At 40.7% G+C, this 24589-nt stretch overlaps 1 protein-coding gene across 1 annotated transcript in view; it reads left to right on the top strand.

The window, feature by feature from the left end:
• OPRK1 (opioid receptor kappa 1) overlaps positions 1-24589 on the top strand; it is a 97087-nt gene that overhangs the window by 60442 nt on the left and 12056 nt on the right. Inside the window, exons 5-6 of the mRNA XM_021387816.1 lie at positions 12815-14231; positions 14730-15056. Of these exons, the coding sequence (XP_021243491.1) occupies positions 14797-15056 (260 nt within the window). The 5' untranslated portion in view covers positions 12815-14231; positions 14730-14796. The remainder of the gene's footprint in view (positions 1-12814; positions 14232-14729; positions 15057-24589) is intronic.

The raw sequence follows: 24589 nt of genomic DNA, 5'->3' as shown, positions 1-24589 counted from the left end.
AATATTCTGTTGCATTTTGTTGCTGTGTGACAGATGGTAGCAGAGGGGCAGTCTGGCAGAATGGCTTCTGACATGGAAATGTGTATGAAGCAAAGGCGTGTCATTGAATTCCTCTGTGCAGAAAACATTGCAGCCATTGACGTTCATCGATATTTGCTGAACTTCTATGGAGACCAAGCAGTGGAAGTGAGCACAGTGAGGTGGTGGGTGGTGCACTTCAGCAGTGGTGACAGCGACAGTGGATCACCTCCCTGGTGCAGATTTTTACGAGTGTGGCATGCAGGCTCTTGTTCATCGCCGCATAGCTAATGGAAGTGACTACACTGAAGAGTGTTTTGTAGCTGGGAATTTGCTCTATCAAATACTATTATTGTGCTCTTTATGTTCTGTTGTAGTTTCCATGGAAATAAATAGGAGCCATTACTTTTTGAGCGACCTATATAGATATGGATACTACGTTGGTTTATAGCTTTGCATTCTAGATTAGGCATGAATGTTAAGTTAGCCTTATTACAAAATAAATATACATACATTTTTTTTGGTATTAAAAGATACCACTGGATATCCATCCTTGTTCTTCCTTTTAAACATTAAATACTGTATTTAATCAGACAAACATAATAGTCTTTAAAATTAAAAACAATATGAATTTGTACAAAATTATTTTCCATAGAGAGCTATGAATAGTTGTTATTTTTTGTAGGTTTAAATATAAGCACACAAATGTCAGTGTAAGTGTCCTTCCAAGCAATTCACCAAACTCTTCTTGTGGAAACTTAAATGTGAGGTTGTCCATATAAGAGCTAGATTAAATGCTGCCTAAAATTATTATATTAAAAAAAAAGCAGGGTATGCAGTTAAGGAATAATTAAGTGTAGAAAATTTCCATCTTTCACATATTATACTTTTTCTTTTCTATATTTTCTGAAACCCATAAATAATGGAAATTGCAGATTAATACAGACACAGTCATGATGGTGAAGCAGCCAGTGGGTGTTTTTCCATTAACTGGAAAGTTTTGAAATTTTCCATCTCTTTTACCTTAGCTTTCCTCACCTCAGTTTCACTAATTCTGTACTGGAACTATGTATCCAGTTTGTGAGTAGTGACTGTTCTTTTCTCCAAATACCTTGTTGGACCAAAAACTGCAGGATCCTGAGGGGAAAAACAAGTGGAAGGGCAAGCCCAGAGGGAAGGGAAACAAGCCTTCAATCCAGGTTAGATTTCCTGAACAAATCTTTGTTTTGCTAATGCCAAAAAACGAGTTTATTTCAATAACAAAATGATGCCACTGGGTAACCAGGATAGTATTGGTCACACTGTTGAGTACCTGCAGGCACCAGGGCAGCAAAATCAGTAAGAAGTATAGGACTTGAGAGGATCATTTTTTTCAAGTCTAATTTCAATTTTTTACAAGGTTTTTCTTTAAAGCATCTTTATAATAAACCTATAAAATATTTTTATAAAATAGGTTAATTTGCTCATCTGCTTTGCAGTCAGGTGGAAAATAATATAATCTATAAACTTCTGAACTAAAAAGGGAACATGAATGTGATTATTGAATGTTTTTTCCTTGTGAGTTGTCCTGCTGGACAATACTTGTTGAAGAAAAGGCTAGATAGACTGTAAAATGGTTTAACAGAAGAGAAAAAGAGTAAGTACCCAGTAAATTTACCAAGGAAATTTACCAAGACCAGAGAGAATTGTAGGCTGTGTTAATAACGCCAGATGAGTATGAAAGCCCTGATTACAGACGTAGCTTGTGCAGGAGTTTAAATCTTCAGATCTTTTTCTATGTCTGACAGTTACTCCAACCTTGCGGTCTTTTCTGCCTATACCTATCAAATTCACATAAGTTCCTTTTTAGACTCTTTCCAACACTGACTGTGATTGCATCCTTTCCTTATTCTCCAGAAACAGCTCTTAGCTGTGTCTGGAATCATTTAATCTGTCCCTGTATCTTCCAGTCCACTTCCAGTTCATCTGTTTGACCACTTTACTTCAGCTAAATCTTCACCCTAAATGTGTATTTTTCCTACAGAACCACCCAACCCCTGGATCTTTTCTCTTCCCTCTTGTCTGATTTGGAAAGCTTTAGGACTTGGGTTACTCCATGCCAGATGAACCAAAACTTCTGAAAAGTCCCGTCTTATATTTGGATTTTGGAAAATCTTGGGGAGATATGCAAACCTTTGCATCTTTAGTTAGATTTATTCTACGTTATTCAATTATTGTGTGCTAAGTGACTACTGAAAATAAGGAAATACTAAGAAAGAAATCCTGAAGTTGAATAGGTAGGAAAAAGTATTTAAGTGATCATAACTGTTATCTTTATTCCCCCTGTTCACAGTCCAAAAAATCAAAGCTGTTTTCCTAGACTGCAATCTCTCTCAAGATATTATCATTAGAAATAAGTTTTTCCCTGTACTTTCTGCAGTGTTACTTCTTATTTTAAGCAAAGGCAAACAGTCAGGTGCTTTTGTCAGCCTCTGTCTCCTTGTTTGTCCAGCCTATCCAGCCTGATACCCCTCCTTCTCTTCCTTTCCCTATTTCTCCTCAGTTGCCTTGAGCTGATCTGCTCAGGTCTAACAGGTTCTATGGCGATATCACCTTCCCCATTCTGACAAGTCTCCTCAAGGCATTTCCTCAGTGAGATTTTAAACAGTTTTCCACATAGCACTCTTTCGAGAAATTTCCATGTGAGCTATACTCTCTTAGCTCAAGGGGACACCTTCTCAAAATGTTTGAAGTCTTTCTTCTGGAAGTCTGGAGTGCCTTAGCAAGAAGCCAAGGTATAAACAAATGGCTCAACCTTGTTTTCTGAAGTGGTTTAAGTACTTCTATGCCAATTTACCTCAAAAGCTGAAGGTAGAAAGTTTGCATGAATAAGCAAACAAAGTTAGTATTAAAATTTGGTCAGAAAACTGAAAGATAATGTCTCAGGTAGGACACATGTTGGGAATCTCTATGTGCTGCAGCAGTGACTTTGTAAAGCCTGATTTTAAACTATCTGGAAAAAGCCTTTCACTGGGGGATATGGAAGGGATTTGAGGAGACTCCCTACTGCCCTGCATGTTGCAGAGGGAGTTTGCTCATTTTTTCTCCAGGGATTGCTGCTGATGCTATTTTGTAGAGTAAGGTCGGTGAGAGCACAGATCTGTGCTTATTTGGCTGAACTTGGTGATTCAGCAAAATGACCCGAGTCTGCCAAATAATTTAAACCATCAAAGTAATTAGGAACAATTAAATGGGGAGGGACTTTTTATAAGAGCATGTAAAGACAAGATGAGGAGAAATGTCTTTAAACTGGAAGAGGGTAGATTTAGACTGGATATTAGAAAGAAATTCTTTGCTGTGAGGGTAGTGAGGCACTGGAACAGGTTGCCCAGAGAGGTTGTGGATACTTACACCCTGGAGGCATTCAAGTCCAGGCTGGATGGGGCTTTGAGCACCCTGGTCTAGAGGGAGGTGTCCCTGCCTATAGTGGAGGGGGGGGGTGTGGAACTAGGTTATCTTAAAGGTCCCTTCCAACCCAAACCATTCTATGATTTTATGAAATGTGTCAGGCTTTCTTATTTTCTGGTTTTCTAATTTCTTGGTTACATGAAAAGTCTCCCAAGGCTAAAACACTTTGAGGATTTGCCATCTCTCATGTATCAGTTCATAATTTCTAAGAGATCTTTCTCCAACTTTAAAGATGTGTAAAGACTTACCAAAAGGTAGGTTTGGTAAGACCATGTGCAATTCATGGGAAGTAACATGAAAACTAGAACGACAAATTACATTTTTTTATAGTTGTTGTAATTAGTTGTTATTCAAGGCCAGGCTGGACATGGCTCTGGGCAGCCTGGTCTAGTGGTTGGCAACCCTGCACTCAGCAGGGAGGTTGAAACTCAATGATGTTTGAGGTCGTTTTCAACCCAGGCCATTCTATGATTCTATGATTTATATGTTTCAATGGGAAATAGCAATACACGTACTAATTATCAACTATATATATGTATTTTTTATTTACGGAAAAAAAAAATTAAGACAGGCACTTATGGCACTGTAAGCTGTTAGTACTGCTATTGCTAAATTTCTGAAGTTATCCTCATACATAATGATCAGTAAATCCTTCTGTCGTAAAGTTGTGGAACAAAGAGGCCATGGTTTTTATACCAGTGAAATTTCCATCAGTGTGTAGTTTAACACGTTATTCACATCATCCCTTTCAGTGAGGGTCGTGAGGCACTGGAACAGGTTACCCAGAGATGTGGTGGAAGCCCTGTTCCTGGGGACATTCAAAGTCAGGCTGGACGGGGCTCAGGAACCTGATGTAGCTGTAGGCGTCTCTGTTCATTGCAGGGGAGATAGACAAGATAGGCTTTAAATGTCCTTTCCACTTCTAAAGATTCTATGATTCTATCCCCCTGCATGGAAAAGAGACATGTTCAGACTATGGAAGTATTTGTTGAATCTGCATGTAGTGTGAAATAGTAAGTATAAATATTTCCACGAGGTATGGTATTAGGTATGGTTTTACTTTCCATCCTTCTTACTGATCTGGAATCAGAGAAAAATAACGCAATATCTAAAGGTCTGTCTTGTAAAGCCTTACTTATAGGGCTAGTTCATTCTCTGAGGCCAAGTCCTACCAACCTGAAGTGGAAGTATTTTGATAGAGATGGACTGTTTGACTCACAGAATGTTTGCAGGCCAGATACATAGTTAACCATAGCTAGGTTCAAAAATGTTGAACCGAGATCTTTTCCCAGAAACACCTTCTGTTTAGAAAGATTTATTAACCTGAAAACAGTTAAGTTCCTACACTTTCAAGTGATAAAATCTACAAAAGAATAATGCTAAATAAAACTGCTCTTCAATTTGTTGAAATAAATTCTAGAAGAAACTGTCTCTGTAGAAAGTAAATGAGTAAATGTTACCTAGATAAGATTACTATTTAATCTGATGATCAGTATGTTACCTTAGATACACAGAAGTGATTGAGTTATCACAGTTTATCAATAAATATTTATTGTATTCCATTATTTCTTCCTTTAGAAACAAGTGCTTGGTATAACACACTAACCTATGGCATAAAGTCACAGCTGCAGAGTAGGAATGACAGGGACAACAGGTGACCCAGGAAAGCCAGTAGTCTGAATGTAGAACTAATATGCCAAGGGAACCATGGGCACGCAATGTGAGGGTCATCTGCAACACACCACAAGTCTTCAGATTTATGACAGTGCTGAGGGACTGTAGGCTTTTTGAGCCAAACTGTCAGCTGGTAATTGCACAGTAAAGGCTTATCATAGCAGAGTTACTAAGAAGCTTCCATGGCAACGTCTACAAAAGAAAACCTTCACCTACAACCCAGTGTGTGTGTGTGTGTGAAGCACTTCTGAGGGTGCCAAAATTAATCTGTCCAGCAAGGCTGGGCTAAGCACCAGCGATGTCCATGAACTACCAAGATCCTTGGTTATTTTTGTTGCCATAGACACACACACACACACACACACAAATCTAATTCTAAGAACTAGTTATCAGATTTTTTTCCCCCAAGACACAGACGTTCAGGGATGTAACTCTTTCCTGCAGTCTTGAGTTCTCACTGTTTTGTTATTTTTTTCCCCAGGGAAAACAAAGGTACAAGGACAGTGACCTTTACCTGAGTTTTTCTGCTTTCAAATGGTTCATTCTTGTATTGTCCAGGCTATATACAACATTTAGAATATCACCTCACCTGTAGAAGGATGGCTCTTCACTCTTCTTTCATCGTGTTCTTTTCCTAAAAGGTGGTTTGGAATTTTCAGGACAATTGATATTTCAAATAACGGAGGAGAAGTTGACAAGAAGTAACCTTAGCTTTCTGTTGAGCAGAAAGGAGAATGCCTCATTCTGATTCTTGATATTCAGTAGACCTGTCTGTGAAACCTAGACCCTCATTTTCTTGGAACCAGGATTTATCTCTGCAGTTGTCAAAGTCTCTGAAACTCTGTTCTGAGATGATGTTTTGATTTCTGAAATAATGCTGTGTGGCTCACACATGCAGCATAGAAGGACATAGATTTTGTGATGTTGCAGTATTTTTTAAAAATTTATTTATCAATTTCCCCTAAGAAAAGAAAATGTTCTTCCATTAACTGAATTATCTGAGGTCATAATTTTGATTTTAAAAAGTTGTTGTATTCTGATATGAAGAAGAAATGGAAATGTTCTAGGTGAGAATAAATGCATTACTGGTAGCACACAGTAAGAACAGGCTCACCTAAATGGACTGATAGGCTTCTAGCTAAAGCATTTGACTAGTACGTGGGAGAGCAAGACAGTCAATATATTTGCACGGCACAAGGAGGTGAACTCAGCTTTCTACATATCTATCACGAGTTTCAGCTATTAGACTAGGGAGCTACCTATTATTCTCTGAATATTTGTTTATCCACAATGGACTGGCTCCAAGAGGAAAGGCTAACGCCTAAAGATGTAATTTCTGTGACCCTAACCACCAAGCCATTTGCTGAGCCCCCTCTCTCTCTCCCACTCTCCCTGTATGTGTATATCTGCGTCTGTCTTCCATCTTTTACAGTAATAAAGTGTCATTGAAATAGATATTTTCTGCAGGAATGGGCTCAAGAAACTTGGAAGTCTCTAACAGGCTATTAACAGATGTTGAGCTTTTCTGGCACAAGGAAGAGCTTTTGTTACACAAGGTATGGTCTTTGCTAGCTGATCACGGGACAGTCTCAGGGAGTTTGTTGTGCAAAATTGCTTAGATACATCCATAACTTTTATGTTATTCTTAACTGTAAGTAATTTTTTAGGGCTAACGCTGATTATAGTTATGTTTATAGATATCTGTAGATGCAGTTTTTCTTAGAAACAGTGCATATCCTTATATTGTCCTTCTCACAAGAAGAGTCTGGGCTCATTCCTTCTAAGGTGAGTACTTCTTGGAAGAGTTCTTGTTTTAGGATGCAAATGAACCAAAGGGTTAATGTTGTCAGGATCATTACAGGCCCACATGAGGTATACCTGTCATGTTTTCTAAAGTTATTCGATGATTATTTTGTGTCAGTTGAAATAAGCACTTATCTGCTGTTTAATTCCTTGTGCTTTGGTAGCCTGTGGAGATAAAACCCATTTTGCTCCAGCAGAAACTGCTGGCTGTGCAAAATGCCCGACTTACCAACTCTCCCCACTGGCAGGAAGAAGCAGTTTCTGTCATTCCAATGATGTAAATAGGAAGTCTCAGACAGTAACACCACATTGGTGTCTTCTGTGAGAGCATGCTCTTGAAACAATGAAATGAAAACTATTGGGCACTTAAGTACTTTGTACTCCTGAGGTTTCAAAAGATCTTTGCATTTGCTAATAATAAGCAAGCAATTAGCAATCTTCTTTTATTACAATTGAAAAGTACTTTTGCGAATTAGGTGGTATGGGATTATAACTTATTCAAATAAAAAAGAACTTCCTTGGCACCATGTACTTTGTGAATACTGATAATTTGTAATAATAGGCAATTATAATAAAAAAGGTGAAATGGAAAAGAGGTGAAGACAACCAAGTCGTGTAGTTGTTCTCAGCGTAGTGCCTCAGCCTCTGTTCATTTTCTTTATTCCTCTGCCAAAGTCTTAATTTACAGTGATGTTTCTTTTTTGGTGCCATTTGCTTGCCCTAATGCTATCTGCACAGCGCTTTCTCCTTCTGTACATTCTATTCAGCTTGGACTGCCCTTTAAATTTTCTGTGTTATAAATCCAGTGAGATTTTGCTCTTCTCTCCCCTTCTCCTCATCTTTCACAAAAGAAATTTTCAGCTTGATACTTTTACTCCATAACCCATATTACTGTGTTTAATAGCACTACATGCAGCAAATAATGGCAACAAAATTGGGCTTTGATATTTTATGGGACCCATTTAGTACTCTTCGAAGCGAAGCACGAGTTTTCCAGCTTGGTAATCAGCTGGGCTGTAAGCAACTGATCACAGACACATTTCCTTCTTGTGTCATTTATTTAAGCAAACGTCTCACGCGCTGTGCTTCCATATGCTGCAAAGCATCAGCACGAGTTTTCAGCTTCATTTCCACAATTAGTAAGCTACGATTTAGTAACAGCACCAAAAAACACACGTTTGTGCTCTTTATGACATACTCTGAGACCTAAAGCGTCTTTTAGTCTTCATGTCCTAAGAAAGGTGGTTGTTTCACACGTTGAGGAAGAGGCTTGAAGTATGTGCTTTTCTCCGGCTTGATAACAACGAGTGCTAATAATGACGATGATAATACATAATAGTAGTAGTACCTAAGGGAAAAACGAATGCCCGTGCTGGCATTGTCAGGCGGAGAGGTGGTGGGGGAGCGCCGCGGGGCCGCCCGCTCCCCTCAGCTGCAGAAGCGGGGCGGGCACGGGGTCGGGCCGGTGGGCAGCGGGGCTGCGGAGCGGGGCACCGACACCCTCTGCTGTTGCTTCAGAAAACAGCGCTCAGCGCCAGAACCGGCAGCGCCTTGGGGGTGACACAGCAGCAGGAGGAGACGGTAGCACCGCTGTGGCTTGGCTGTGCACGCAGTCGGTATCGGATAAAATTCAGGAGCTTTGCGATATTTCAATGGCTCTCTGTTCTTGTAGACACGACAACCTTCTCTGCACGTGGCTCGCTTCCTCAAGCACTGCCGTTCTCCCAGCGCGGTGCTCAACCCCTGTTGTTTTCCATGTGTCCTCCCAGACAGCTGGGCTGTTGGTGCCCTTCTATGGCTTTGGGCTTCCCCCAGGGCCTCGCATTTGAGGAACTGCTTGCCAGCGCTTAACCCTTTGCTCGGTGATACTCAAATAATAATAAACCCTCAAGCAATTCAGGGTTTGTTTTGGATCACTGTATGTGCTTTAAATGTTCCCTCTTTCCCTTCACTCCTGCTCCTGTGTGGCTTTGCCCTCCGTGCCTGATTTTTCCATGATGCTCATTGCTCTCAGCGTCACTCTTGGTATACTCTTCACCGCTACAGGCTCAAGCAGGAGCTCTGTGCTATCAGCTGGGTGATGAACAGAATCCAATAGGCAGGAAGAAGGGAACTGGGGATGCTTTGCCTTCCCTACTCTGTCCCGGAGTCAGCAGAGACTGGCTTAGTCAGCTGGTGCTGGCTCAGCCTCTTATTCTGAGAGCTAAATTCATCCCTCTTTTATTGCAGTGTTTAAACAATTAATTATGTGGGAATTAAGATGTCAGAGGAGGTGGGAGAGGCAAGGTTCTGGGGTTATGTATGTGAAATTTGCTTTACTTGCTTTTCTTCAGCTGCATCTTTGATTTCAGTCTGATTCGTACTTCTGCTAGGCATTTGAAAAACTGAAAAGAAACAATTCAAATTCTGTTGCAAAAAGGATTAAGACTTGGATATTAGGAAAAATATCTTCTCAGAAGGTGTGGTTTAGGACTAGCACAGGCTGTCCAGGGGCATGGTGGAGTCACCATCCCTGGAGGTGTTCCAGAAACACATAGATGCGGCACTGAGGGACATGGGTTAGTGGGCATGGTGGGGATGGGTTGATAGTTGGACTAGATGTTCTTATTGATCTTTTCCAACCTTAATGATTCAATGATTCATATAATCGATATGTAGTTCTTACTTTTGGGAAATTAATCATTTTTTTTTCTTGTTGGAAAAAAAAAAATCTGTCCAGGATCTTGAACCAGTATTTATCCGACACAATCCAATGGCATCATCCTCAAAAAACCACCAATCTAATCTTAAAGTGACTTCTATTTATTCCCATAAAGCTTATCAATGGCATCAACAGCTTCTCATGCCTCACAGCCGAAGTCTGGGTTGCGCTAGCTGATCCTCATTCCTTTCACAGAGCCATGTGCCAGCTACCGGCACTTCAGTGTGCCAAATGATTAACTGATAGTGATCTACAGACAGGAGGAGTAATTGTAAACGATCATTAGATAAACAACAATTAGATAGACATTAAGAATTAAGGTTTTTATTTTATTTTTATTTTTTAAGTAAGAGCTGGAATACAGACACTTCTGAAATACTACAGTTATTTCTTAAGAAGAGCAATATAGCGGCAGCCTGCTCCGGACAAGCGGGAAGACAGCACACTTTTAGTTAGAGATCTTGATTACGCAAAATGCAAGGAAGATGGCCAAGGGATCACAGATTTCTGCCATCTGAAAGTAAGAACCAAAGCACGAATCATATGCGGAATATTTACAGTCTCTAGGACTAAAATATAGGTATGGAAGTTGTTTAGGAGGAGGTTTTCCGTACACTTTCCTGCGTCTCTTTTTCCCCTTCCTCTGCCTTGCCAGTCTCTGAAGAGGATGGATGAAATGCAACATTTCCTGAGATGGGGGCTCACGCAGCCAGACGGCATTTCTGGATACATGCAGACAGGAGAACTTTGTTTCCCTGGCAACTGGAGCTGCAGAAAAGCTCTTCCAGCATCTCCTCCCTTTGTTCAGGTTCACCATGGTTGTATCCATTGGTCAGTCAGGTTGTAAAAACAATTATGGACTAAAAAAAGCATTCTGATAGCCTGCTCCACTTAACTCATCTTGCCTCCCTCACAATTTCTAGAATAAAAAGAGACCTCTTCACATGATCTCAAAGTATCTGGTGTTAACAGTTCATGGCTGGACTTCAAGGTCTGCCCCATTCTGAAAATTCACCTTAAACCTGGAGTGTGTCACGATCTTCAGGGAGACAGTGTTGGAAGCTCAGCAGCTTTCACACAGCACCCAAAACCTGCATGCTGCTGTGGTCCCTGAGTCGTGCCAGTGACTCAGTGAGCTTTGTTCTTACCTCTGAGTCAGGGCTGCATTAATGTCCCAGTGCATTACGATGATTTTGGAGCACTGTGCTGATAGTGGTGGTTCTTTTAACAGTAAAATATTTTGGGAATAAAAAACCCAAAGACAGTTTGGAAGCCCTTCCCACCTGCTATTGTTAAACATCACGCATATCCCTCCCCTTAATGTTCTTTATTCATTCAAATAAGTTCACTAGGATTGCAAAAGAAAACACTTTACAGCTACAAAATTCCCAGTTTATGTTTTTTCTTTAGCTTAAACGTAACAATATTGTGTAGTTTACCTAAGAATGAAGTGCAGAACCCATGTGTTCTGCTGCCTGGCTATCAGATAACTGGCTGTGGTATTTCTTTACCTCTGAAGACCGGCATTCATGACTTAAATAGTGTTTCTTAAATATCAGATTTCATGTAAGGTTTTCTATTTTTAATGAAAAACAAGTCCAGTTTCTTTCTCTTCTCCCTCCTAAAGTCCTGTGAGGTGAACACTGAATCTACAGCACTGTAGGAAGAAAAAAATTGAGGGCATTTGGGCCACAGATATGCAAAGTCCGAGCTAGAGGCAAGCTGTAGCCGAGTGTTTGAGACTGTGCTTTTACGCTGTTATCCTTCCCCAAATCTTTCCTTGCTTTCCCTGGGAAGAATAAGGTCTTTTGTCCAGTGGGGTCCCTTAGGGAAACAGGGACTTCTTGCAAAAGTCTTGGTGTAGACCGGTTGGGCTGAACTCCTGCCAGCCCTTTCTTTCTCTTCCTTTGTGACTTTGGGGCACTCCTGTCCTTTTCTGCAGGACTGCTGGAAAGGGCGCAGTGGCACTGAACAGTTTCGTGCTGGGGAGAGGGAGATCGTGACTGAGTGTGGTTCTTCCTCTGTCCTCGGGCTTCCTTTAGCCACCACTGCAGATGTTTCTAGGACATGCAGTGAGGCTAGTTATTCCTGATAATCCAGCTGTTAAAGTTTTCATCAGAAAAGCAAACACATAAAAGGGAAAAAATATTTCTAACAGTTTACCTGAATTTGTCTTAACTTGCAGAAGAAAAGGCATTTCTTTACTCCCGGTGCTTTCTTTCTGCTGAATTGCAAAGGCCTGCAACAACCAATAGCTAGAATAGAGCCCCTAAAGTGGAGCACCTACAGATAGAAAGCTCCGGGCAAATGAAATGTTGCCCCTGGCTCACCATACAGCTAGCAGTGTCATGGCTGAGCTCCACCTCATTCCAGTCTCATACAGCTGTAATGTACACTTACTCCATTAAGGGTCAGTGACTGTAGCTGTTAGCACATATTTTAGTGTGTGTGTGCTGACTCTAAGATGACTGAAGAGTTTCAGCACAGAGTTTAGGTAGAGAAAGAAGAGCTTACTGTCCATCCACTGATGCTTGAATATTCTTTGTCTGCTATTAATTAATCTTACTGTATTTTTCACATGACCTTTGCTTTAGATGTACACGGAGCAATAATAAGCTTTTCTTCTCCATAGAGATGTTTCTGATCCAACTGTAGTGATAACAGAATGACAAACTGTTGCTTCTTCCTCCGTATCACCAGCCTAACCCTTAGTGTTCATTTTATTATTTTGCGTCTGTATGTGCTCATATTTCAGATGCTTACAAAAAAACCCCCACAAAAAGCAAACAAACAAACAAAAAAATGCAACAAACAATTGTTCATAAGAGATAGTTTAGCAACGAATGCTAAATGATTGCTATCTTGTGGCTCTCCTGTGTTTTTTAATTACAGAATGTGGAGAAGTCCAGTGAAGATGTTCACAAGAAGTTAAAAATCCCCAAATAAAGAGGAGGAGAAGCAGCAGTAATAATTCCCTTTAGTACAATTGTGTAAGCCCATGGATTGCAAAGGGAAAAAGAAGGACCGGGGGCATTTTATGTTAGGATCTCACTTTGTCTTCCAAGGAATGATTATTGTCCCAGGCCATTTTTCCACCTTTAAAATGTATTTGGCTCAGGGGAGTTACTGTCATGTGTTTGTTGCCTCACACTTTTTGATGTCTTCATCAAGGGTGAAGCTTCCAGACAGCTCCATGCAGATGGCAGTGAGCTGATGCTGATGCTCTCAAGGAACCAGTGAGCACGGTCAGAGCCATCACCATGCTTGAATGAGCCTCTACCACTGAGAAAGGGGATTCTGTACCTTTTAAAACTCCTTCGTGACTTTCAACTCTATGGCTGCCGTCATTTCTCATCTTGATTATAGGTTCAGAAAAAAAAATGTTTTAAAAATAGAAACGTCAGCCTGATCACAGAAGTCCTATGAGAGGAACCTGGAGTAAAGTTTTATAAGGACAAAGGAAACTCACAACCCCTTTCCTGACCATCTGAACTTCACAAAGCATCTGGAGAAGCATGACACCCTGCAGATACCTGCTGTCCTGCTGGGAGCTCTGGGGCACAGCCAGCCTGGCCATTTTCTGCTCCTTCCAAGGTAGAGGCCACTTACTCAAGCTCTTGGCTCACATCTCCAATTTGACATTTAGAAGGAACTCTGGTCAGGATTTCAAGGGGTATCCCAAGCTTGGATTAGTGTGTTTCCAGCCCTGCAGGATGGAGTGTTTAAGGGATTAGGCCTGAGCAATTTGATTTCTGCACACTCCTCCTCTCCATCCCTGACCACAGCAGGGGTCTGGGGTGAGCAGACCCTCAGCAGCACATCAGGATGTACTTGGCCTCTCATGGTGTGGTACAGCTTGAATAAGCAAAGGACAGCAATCAGGCTGCTCTGGGATGTTCCTGCCTCTCTGTGCTGTAGGATCCAGCTTCTGGCAATACCCCAGGTTACAGGCATAAGGGAAGAGGGGCACAGCCACTCAGTGAGAAGCATTTGGGATCCACAGCTGTGAAGCTGAGGCAGGAAAAGGCTGACAGGCCAGGCAAGGAATCAAAACTGAAAAATCCTTTTTTATTCAGCATCTACCAGCCTGTAAATGCATGCAGAATTCAGTAAGGCAGAGGAGTCATTGCTTGAGGCCTGGGTGTGTGAGGGCAATGAGAAAAGTTGATTTGGAAAAGTGTGCAAAAACAAGCACCCACTCACAGGAGAAGTTATTTCTTTTATTTTGTCTGCCTCTGAGCGCTTAGGCAGAAGTCATGTGAGCTTCTGAGCTGCAGGGACAGAAGCAGAGGAGAACGCATACATCAGAGCAGCGTGCTGCTGGAGCACTGACAGGGGGAGAGGGAAGCAGAGAGAGCCTGGGAGGGAAAAGGCGAAGTGGTAGGAGCTGGAACAGCAGCAACTGCTGCTACTACGCCGTAGCTCATGCCCAGGAGTCAGCTCTGCTGCTAGCATGCATCTATGAGGGCTCAGGTGCCTTGGGTTCAAAAGTCCTAGAAGATCTGTGGCACTCCCGGGAGCCAAGTGGATGCTTTTTTTTCCTGTGAAGATCTGTCTGAGGACTCTGCTCCTTCTCCCGGATTGAGAGGTATTTTTTGTCATTAATTTGTCTCTTGTTTAGAAGCAGGTATGGGATCTAGAAAAAGATAAGGCAGGGCTTATGTCAAAGCAGATGTACAGAGAGGTAGTAGATTTCTCTTCTCCTTGGGTATAGTAGAGTTTAGGGAGCAAGAAGCCCCTGTCAATAGGATGCTGTTTAACTTAAAAGATGGAGGATGGGAGAGATAGGGTTAAAGCGTGGGGGTGGATCTATGCTTCTTCCCATCTGATTTGTTTCTCTGTGTAATTTCTGAAAGTGGAGGAAAACTTTCCTTGTGCACCTGGAGGAGAAGCACTTACCTATTACATACCGAGATGTAGAACTTGCATTTATTTACTTTGAAGGTGGTTTATTTAAATCCCTGCCTAGCAAACTACAGTTCTTGCCACAGCAGTGTTCCCCTTACCAGGTACAAATTTTACAGCTCTTAATATCCAGAGGCTGTGATAGCACCTCTGTCTCATTCCCTCTCTTTCCCTTTTCCAGCATCCTTCCTCCTGCAGTCTGCGCTCTCTTCCCAGTCTCTCTCCTGTCTGTGGGGGCCGTGGCCTCTATGGATGCCCCTGTACAGATTTTCCGTGAGGAGCTGGACTCCACCTGCATGCCGGGGCCCTGTCGCCCCCCCAGCACCAGCACCAGCTGGCCCCTGGGCTGGGCAGACTATGACAGCAATGCCACCGGGACCTTCGGGGACACCCAGCACAACCACACCAGCATCTCCCCCTCCATTCCCATCATCATCACCGCTGTCTACTCGGTGGTCTTCGTTGTTGGCTTGGTTGGAAACTCTCTGGTGATGTTCGTCATCATAAGGTAAGGGGCTTTGCTCGGAAGAGATGCAAATGCCTGTCCTGAAATTTGACAGCTCAGGGGGAATTTATGGAAGCTCTCTGGGTCTGCATATATCAGGAGGAGTTGGATAAAAAGTAGCCAGAATGACCCCAAATCTTTTCAGTCACAGAGTCTGCCTGGAAGTGCAGTTACAGAGAGAAGGGAGAAGCTGGATAAAGGTGATGAATCCTGCAGCCTGTGGGAAAGGTGCTTGGTGCCCCTGAGATGCGTTCATCGGGTGCCCTCTAGGGATGAGAGGCTGCCCTTGACTGAGAGATAGTGGGAGAAGGAAACTTGTGCAAGGTACCTTCTTTTGCGTTTTTATTTTTTTCTCCTTCTCTGAGGAATCCTCTAGACATGGCTTATGTGTCCAGTTGTGTGGACACTGATATTTTGCTGCCTTGTCAGCTAGTAGCCTGCTTAATGAGGTAGGAAAAAAGGAAACAATAAGAATCAAATGCGTTTAATGTTAGCCAAGGGATGTTGTTTCTCTGCTTAGTGGTGTTTAACTCCAGTTGTTGGCACTGCCTTGAAGAAAACAAAGCAGATGCAGAGAGGGGTCTACTTTTCCTGTAGTTTTTCAAGAAACAGGAGAAAACTGTATGTCTGTGTCAAATAGTTTTTCATATTGAAATACTTCTTGAAATGCACCAGTACTTACACTTGTGCATTGTTATATATTTTTGCCTGCACTACAATTTCTCTCTCTTTTTGCTCTTTCCGTTTGTAATTTATCATAATTCCTGGACAGTGCACCTCAGCAGGGTGATAATGACCAACCAAGGAAATTGAGATCATGAAACTTTTCAGTCTCTTGCTTCATATTCTATATGAATCTTGCAAAAAACTCTGGATTATTTATTTATTTATTTATTTGTGTGCGTGTGTATGGAGTATTTAGTCCATAAATTAAATCACCTTGAACACAGGAAATAAAATGGTGGGATTGCAAGGGATCTTGTTAACAAAGTGTGCATGATAAAGGTCAAGCAATTGCAGAATGATGAAATAACTCTATCAGACTTGGTATGGGGGGAGTTAACTGGAAACAGTGAAGTTATTGATGATGTAGTTTATGAAAGATGTCTTAAAACAAAGTGAATATCTTTGAAAAATCAAAGTAAAATCTCATTTAAAAGTCGGTCCAAGAAATAAAGATTCCCATGGTCAATGCAGGGTAACGGGTTTGCTCCATCTTTGTGATGCTGTAGTTTTTATACTTCATCAAGCTATTTTACCCTCCATTCAGAGTAATGATTTAATTTATTTTTGCACTTATCTTGCAAGAAGAGAGAATCCATACTCAACACGCACAGTGTCAAAGCCAGAGTTTTTCTAAGCCATCAGTCATTTAACAGTACAGTGTTGATTTGCTGGTCTGGGCAATGGAAGTAAATTTAAATTTATTCAGAGCCCTGAAAGTCAGCATGTATGGATTATATTGATTAGTATGTATTTCCTTTTTTTCTCTTCTTCTGTTACCCTCCTAAGGTTATTTTTGTGAAGGTCTACATAGCTTTGGCTCCCTCTCCACCAGATCCTACTTTAGTCTTCAATACATTGTAATTACATTACAAATTTGATTGTATTCAATATGGAACATTTAAAGATTCCAAATGTTCATTCAAGAGTGCATTTTTTTCTTCATTTTTGACCTAATCTCTCATATCCCTTTCTCTTTCCTTCTCATCCTCCCTCTTCATGAGTGCGTCTCAAGATAGGTTTTCATGACCCACTGGAAAATGCAGATTGCACTGATGCTTTATGTGGAAAGCCAAGGTCTGTGATGACAAAGCAGGAAGAGGGGGATCCTGCCCCCTAGCCATCCCAAATTGCTTTTCCTCCAGCTACCACAAATTTCAAGATGGAGCGATGGCTTGTCTTTACCACCAGGAACACTGGGTTTGTGGGATTCTTCTCTTTACTGTTTCTCATGTCTCCAAACCCCAAACCCTTCCTCCTGACACCTATCGGACTGACAGGCGGCACAGGCCTGGCTCCTACTCCCTTTGCTCCTTTTGACTAACACCTGCTACTGTCACATGAATTTTCTGTTGTGGTAAGGAAGCAAATTGTGTAATTACATGGCTTAGTAAAGATGAAAAGGATTCTTTCAAATAGCCGAAGTATGCTTCCTTCCTATGTGACTGTAACAGCTCATTTATTGGAGGGATGGGCTGTGTCACAGACCTTTGGTCTTTCCTGGGTTGAAGAGCTGGTGTCCATATACATCCAGGAATGAGGGAGGAGCGAGATTTTTGTCTCCTCTGTGATGAGGAGGAGACAACCCTCATGGTGATGCTGCAGCCTTCCTGAGACAAACGAGTATGTGTTCTACTTCAATGGGTGCAGAAGTGGAAGCAGGAAGAAAACAGAAAAAAAGTGTTGAAAAGACAAGAAGAGGAAGACATACAGGTATGGGAGGTAGAGCTAAAAAGAAAGGGATAAGTTGAGACAGAAGCAGGCACATCTTTCCAACACTTGAATGATGCAGAGAGAGAATATGCATTGGAGAAAATTGGAAATAGCATTGTTATGAAATCTCTTTAATGTGTTAAGAAATCCCTGTGATAGGGAAACATTAGAGCCGAAATAGGGTAATAGAGACATTTTTCACTGCTCCTCAGGTACTGTGTATTTGTCACCTCATGTTGGTGCCCAATCATTGCAGCTCTTGTAGAGATCAGTATTGAAAGCATAGTGGGAGTAGTACATTAGTACTGTGGCGCCAGTATGACCTGTAAACCATGACTCAGGAAACCTGGATTCTTCCCTTGGTTTTACTACAGGGATACAAAGCATTGTTCTTACCTACCAAAGTGATCAAGGTCACTTTGTGGCCTTGCGGCTTAGTTTCCTCATGTAAAATGTAATCATTGGTATTTACTGCCTTTAAGCAAAGAACAACTGTTAGATTTATAAGCCCAAACCCAAACACTAAACATCCTAACAGAACAAGACCAAGGCTATTGTAAGCACTCCAGACTCCACAGACACACTGAAAAAGTGTACTTTTAATATGCTGAAAGAAGAGTGAAACCTGCACCCTTGGCACTCTCCTTGCAGTTGATACTAGTGCTGTGGATGGTTTGCAGGAGCAGTCCCTGTGTTCAGATCAGCTGTATGGTCCTTGTGTAACTACCAAGGGTCTGCTGTCAGACCAACAGCCAGCAGACCACAGGGGATGTAATGCTCACCTGAAGCTGCTTCTTTTCACTGGGAGACAGTAAGAAAGGAACAGGGAATCATGTCGCCTGCTGCGCTGGTGGGAAGTGCAGAAGCTATGTGGGAAGCACAGTATGGAGGAGAAGAGAAGGCAAGAAATGGGTTTGTAGAAACCGGATAAAATTATCTGAGCTCATCTGAGTAAAGTTATATGGCTTTGTGTGTCTTGACGTGGTCAGAGTCTATCTCAAACCCTCAGAGGTCTTAATCTCTGGAAGTAAAATAGTTGGCCAATGTTGACAAATAAAATTGCTTGTCCTTGGAAACATGATAATCCTTTTCCTTTCTTCCCCTCTTTCTCCCTCTCCCCTCCTCCTGACTTTATTTCTCTAAAATTTAGTTCTAGCTTTAAATAACATGGTGCTTTCTTGTGACAGTTGAATGGGAAGAAAAGTCCTCTGAATGAAAGCTGAGTTACAGCTTTAATAATGGATTTGCTCTTACGAAAACCATAAACATACTCCAGTAAAACCTCTGTGGGAGCCATGTGGCTGTCTCTTACCCAATTCTGATTCACTTTTTGCATGTGTCTTACCTCCATTGTTCCTGAAGTCATTTACTGAGAACAGTTGCTATAATCTAATTCTTAAATAGCCAATCCTGTTGTTTCTTTTAAAATTATCATTGAAGCTTCCAGTGAACTGAATAATTTTCTGCATACAAAAACAGTTTTAACAAGAGGCTGTGTCACAGATATGTATATTCATTCCTAAGGGAATAGAGAAAGCTTGTATTCTTCTGCTTAGTCTAATGTTTAAGAAAAAAGAATAGTTAGTAATGCATTTCTGTTGTGATATTCGTAGAATTGAGTGGCATCTTATGCAACAGGAAGAGTTTATGAAGAAATGTCAGCTAAAATCAACTCCTTTCTGGATTGTTTCTAAATCTTCTCCATCATTCATTCCAAACAGTAATGAAAATATTAATATATATATATTAATGATTGATTCAGTGTACAAGTTTAAATTAATATTAGATTTTGACAACACCAAAATAGTACATGTTAATTTACTTTAAATTATTGTCCACATTTTACTGAATTACATTTCGAAATAATATTCTGAGATGAAAAATGAAGCTGCAGAAGAGTCAACCTAACTGAATTGCCTGTTCTCTTTTAGTTGTGGTCAACATTTCATTCTTTAATGAAATTATGGAATTGGCTGCTAAAAGTAAAGACCTAGCTGCAGCATACTTTGCAAAGTTTGTGGCTTTTAACCTATTTTTACTTGAAAAACAGGCAACATCTTACTATTTGCACAGAAGTATCACATGGATTGATAGCAGTTCATCACGGGATCTGAAGGAACATCTGGCCTCACCTTGCAGAGTGGAGGTTCTTTTGGTGGATTCTGCAGGATCTGGCCTAACACGGCACCATTTTCATAAAGTCTTTGATTACTAATCACTATTGCCAGCTTTTACAGATGCCACAAAGACCAGGGTAGCAGAAAGAGAACAGGTTTATAAATGAAAATATTGGTAGTTTGAAAAGTATCACTAATTTAAACAAAATCTGAATGTTTTTAATATATTTAATACCCTACCAGACAATAAGTGAGACCTGGGATTTATAAGCAGATAAGAAACTCAACATGAGTTCCCAAAAAGATGCCATGATAAGAAGAACTGATACTGAGAAACGAGAGAGAACACAGGAAGGGGTTGGAAGGAATATTTATTAGAGAGAATATTAGAGGGAGGCTATAGCTTATAGTGTGTAATCTGTTTGGCCTGTGGAAAGAAATTTGTTATCTTTTCAGACGCTTCCACTGGGCTACCAGCCAGGTAGTCATTTATTTCAGAGAAAGGCGTAACTGGAATTAATGACTAGAGCAAGAAAAATTATGGGGAGTCCTTTTTAGCTGACAGAAAATGAAAACACATACGAACACTTTCCAGTTTGGCTGCTGGTGAGACAACAAGCTTGAGACAGATTGTCAGTCCTCAGCAAAGAGAATGCAGGGCACGACCATGTCCCTGGCCGGCATGTAGGGACAGGCTGTCTTAGCCCTTGGTGAGGAGGCAGAGAGAGGGAAGAGTGGGGACCCTTCATTTTGGTTTTCCCAAGAGAAGATTTGGAATTTGCTGGAAGGGTGTTGTTAAGGAAATCCTTAACCTAGTGACTTTGATCTGGGATGTGCTAAGGGTAAGGAGGGATAATCTTTACTGGCTATTTACTCTCACTGTCTCTTCAAACTGTGATTAGTTAGTCCCTATCTGAAGTTCTCTGACACAGGTGAGTTGCCAAGGGTAAATTTAATTTCAGTTATGTACTGCTGTCCAAAGGAATAGCAACCAGGAAAACTTTGATAAAATCTACTTCTAGGAAGATTACCTCACGTTTATCTTTTGGTCCTCCCATCTTAAGAACCAGATAAGTCTCAAAATGCCGACCCTGTGCTCTACTCTTGAAGGCAGACTTTGTACTTTGATCATTGCTATTCTCCTTTGTGGCATCTGAGAGGCATTAGGAAACGCAAGTATGAATGTCATCTTGTCTACTGGTTGGCATGAGTGCGCAAACTGAATTAACTTTGGAGAAGGAGTGTGTACAGATGGAGAGAGGACATACAAAAGGAGTGTCTGACCAGTGCTGGCATTCTGCAAACTATAAAATAGATATAAATAAGGAATATATAAAGGTGCACAGCATTTTTATGATCCCATTGGGAAGTTTGCATGCTAGTCTGTGTATCATCTTTGAAATATTTAATTATCCTGAAGCTAGAGGGTTCAGATCTCATTAGACTCAGCTTCTAATCCCTAGAGAAGTGAAAATTAATTCTAGGAAGTTTGCTATTTTCAATTTTCAAGACATTGTTTATAATGAAAGCTCTTTTCTTTTTCTTTCCTCTACGTGAATATTAGAGCCTAACATATTTTTCTTCAGTGCATGAGTTTCCATTAATACATGGCAAGAGCGTGTGGAGAACCTTTCTGTTTTCTCCATCTGCCAAACCACCAATGCAACAAACAGCACTCTGGCTGGCTGCTCTTTGCTACAGAAGCTAGTGCCACTCTGTAGCACATCGTGAGCAAACACCTAGGGTTCCCAAACCTAGCTACCCTGCACCTGGAAGACAGAGGATTTTATATTTGCTGATTAACTACATAGATAAATCCATTTCCCACTGCATTGTCAGTAGGCTATCCACAGAGTTTTAATATAGGGCAATTAAGAAAGCTCTCGTTGAGAAATGGCAATGAGAACCTGCATGTTAGAATTAGTTCAGTTAAGCTATTCGGTACATTAATTTACTGTTCGCACACAGAATTTTTTTACCATGCTACTGGCTGACAGACAGCACTGCATCTTAATCTTAGATATGGCTTTCAGAATTATTGGTTTGTTAAGGTGCATTGGAAAAAAATATTTTCAACATGGGAGCTCTCAGCCGTGCTTTTCAGTTGACTGTCTTAATGCTTCCTGTATTTCACTTGCCTTATCTCCTATGGAAAAGTATGTGCTCAGCTGGTCTGCGCAGTATTCATTCCCAGCATCCCTATGTGAGAGGCTTCTGAATTCTTTATTTCTTACCTGCAGAAACACCTACTTAGGAGAAAATGTTCAACAGCATCTGACTGCTTCCAGTCAATGTCTGCATACATAGCTACCTATGTAGCAGGAAAGAAAGACACTGAAAAATCTGCTATCCCTGCTATCCTTGTCCTCCTGAGCAATGCGATTTGTTCTCTTTGCCAGCCGATCTCTGTCCTACAGCAAGAAAACTCACTTCATAGAATTACAGAACCATAGAATCATTAAGATTGGAAAAGGCCACAAAGATCACCAAGTCCAACCATCAATCCATCACCACCATGCCCAGTACTCAGTGCCACATCTGTATCATTCTTGAACACCTCAAGGGATGGTGACTCAACCACTTCCCTGGACAGCCTGTTCCAATAACTTCCCTCTCTCATAAACATATAAGAAGCCTTTTTCTATGCTTTGGGGGCTCATGAAGTCCTTACTGAGTAACATATCCCTTCAAGATGTTAAAAGCAATGGGAAAAGTGGTCACTACCAGAGATGGAAACTCTGGAAGAACAAATTTCAGAGTATTGGTATTTCTAACACTAATCATATTTGTCTAAAAAAGATACTCCTCTAAAAAGATGCTCTTGAACTCACACAAAACTATTAAAAGCCCAGAAAGAGAAAAAAATATTCATTCTTGTTAAGTACTGAGAACTTTTCTTCATTTTTACCAGGATATATGTAAACTTTACTTTTCCCTTCCCTAATTCAGAAGCTGGCTCTTGGGCTCGAGAAGGAAATCTTCCACATCTAGATCGGGATGATCTTATTCTGGCTCAGCCTGTGGCTAGTTCAGAGGAATAATGGTAGCAGTAACTTTTAAGGATTTTAATTGTATCTTCTGACCTTCAGGTAGATGATGCTCCCTGAGGGGAGCTTGAAAGCCAAGATCATCTGCTTCTTTAAGCTGCCTAAAAATAGGCACCTGCAGGTGTTTATAAATAAACACAATTCCGCTTTAGGATGCGATTTTGAAGGCAGTATCTACAACCTTTCGTAGGCTTCTATTGATTTTGATATTAAAGACAGGCAACATTTGAATATGTGCGATAACAACATTTGCCTTTACTTAAAGTGTTTTTCTGACGCCCTCTCCACTGCTAACTTCTGTCTGTCATTCAAAAAGTAATAATAACATGCGAGCATGGAAACTACAGCATATTGATTTTTGTGTTCTTCAAATGATCTCAGTCTTAGGTTCATATTATCATAAATCTCTTACATTGAGCTTGAAGATCCAAAAGATGGCTGAGTCATCCTTTTGAATTAATATGTTTGGAATATATCCTCCTCCTGTTTTTTTGGTTTTTTTTTTCCCTCTTGTTCTGATGCAATATGATATTGAGCGTGCCCTGAATACAGCCTTGAGATTTAGAGCTTTCAAGAATAAGCTTTTCAGCCGCTTGATCTCCATACACATCACCCAAAGGAACCTAGTGGAACAGAGCCTGCTTCCTGGTGATAGGTGGTTTTGCAATTTGCTTTTAGACATGCTTAGCCTTTCATTTACATTCACTGACTCAGGTATCTGCCAAAAATATGGTTTTATACCTTGTATTTCATGCTTTTGTACTTTAATTCTGGTATTGCAGCATGTTGTTGTAGTATACTTGTTAGACTTGCCCCCCTTCTCCACCCCTCATTTCCTACCACAGGGAACATTTCAGCCTATTACAGCTTTATGACAAATCTTCTACCAGAGTCTCCTTTTCAGCTCGTTTTAACTTTATTAGTGTTATGCTATACGTTAGCATGTACATTCCTCTCTTCTACTTGAGATAATGCCTTTAAGGGGCTCTTCTAGTAGATTTACTTATGCATTTTTATTTTTTTTCTGAAAGCACACCAACTTCTTTCTAGTATGCTTCCTCCTTCCATAACCACAATTTTACTGATAAGCTTGGATTGGAGGTGCAATTTTTTTCCTATTTAGTGTCTTAAAAAGATGTGCAAAGTAAATTCTGCTCCAAGAGGAAAAGTTCAGCAATGATGGCTCAAGTGAGAGATGGGGGAAATTTTCTCAAGGTCGATCTAAAGTCAGCATCAGAGAAGTTTTCACTTTTGGAAAATGTACTTAGGCTTAGCTGTGATAGTTTAGAGAAATTTTCTTATGATATTTATGTAGATATCATTTTAATGTTGCTTCTTAAAAAACATTATCATATATCCATCCAAAAATTACATGTAAAGCAGAATTTTCTTTCTCATCTCAACTATTTTTCTGCAGGGTTTTTATATATTTACTGATTATTTAAAGCGTATAGAGGCTTGAGTTCTCCTGATAGCTTAACCAGCAATCTCAAAATCTACCTATTAGCTTAAGTCACTGAAGGATTGTCTGCTTCTTGAAATAAGATGCTAGCACCTGATTTAGCTGTGAGACCTTCCATTCTTATGTTGTATTACTCTCATTTGCTCTGCTAGACTAATTTGAGTCACAGTATTTTCCCCTTAAAGAACATTCAACTATTTGAATCAATAATTTTATTTTTGTAAATATGACTCCCTTACTCCATCACTATTTTCACCTTCTTCAAGTGCAGATTTGGGTGTAGGGGGAATGCTCAAACCACACAGAGTACTGCCTTCTGTATTTCAGTGCAATAGAAAAGTGTTGTAGAAAAGCAGTCAAATGTCTCATCTTGAATTAGACTCTATCAGGGTCCACTTCAAAGTCTGACAGACAGTTCTCACTCCATTACTTTAGCTGGACTTTTGATTAAGCCAGCAAACACATATCTTCAGA

The sequence above is a fragment of the Numida meleagris genome, chromosome 2, assembly GCF_002078875.1.
Source record: "Numida meleagris isolate 19003 breed g44 Domestic line chromosome 2, NumMel1.0, whole genome shotgun sequence".
NCBI classification, from domain to species: Eukaryota; Metazoa; Chordata; class Aves; order Galliformes; family Numididae; genus Numida; species Numida meleagris.
The sequence above is the reverse complement of the archived record's forward strand: the minus strand, read 5'-3'. Positions and strand labels throughout refer to the sequence as shown.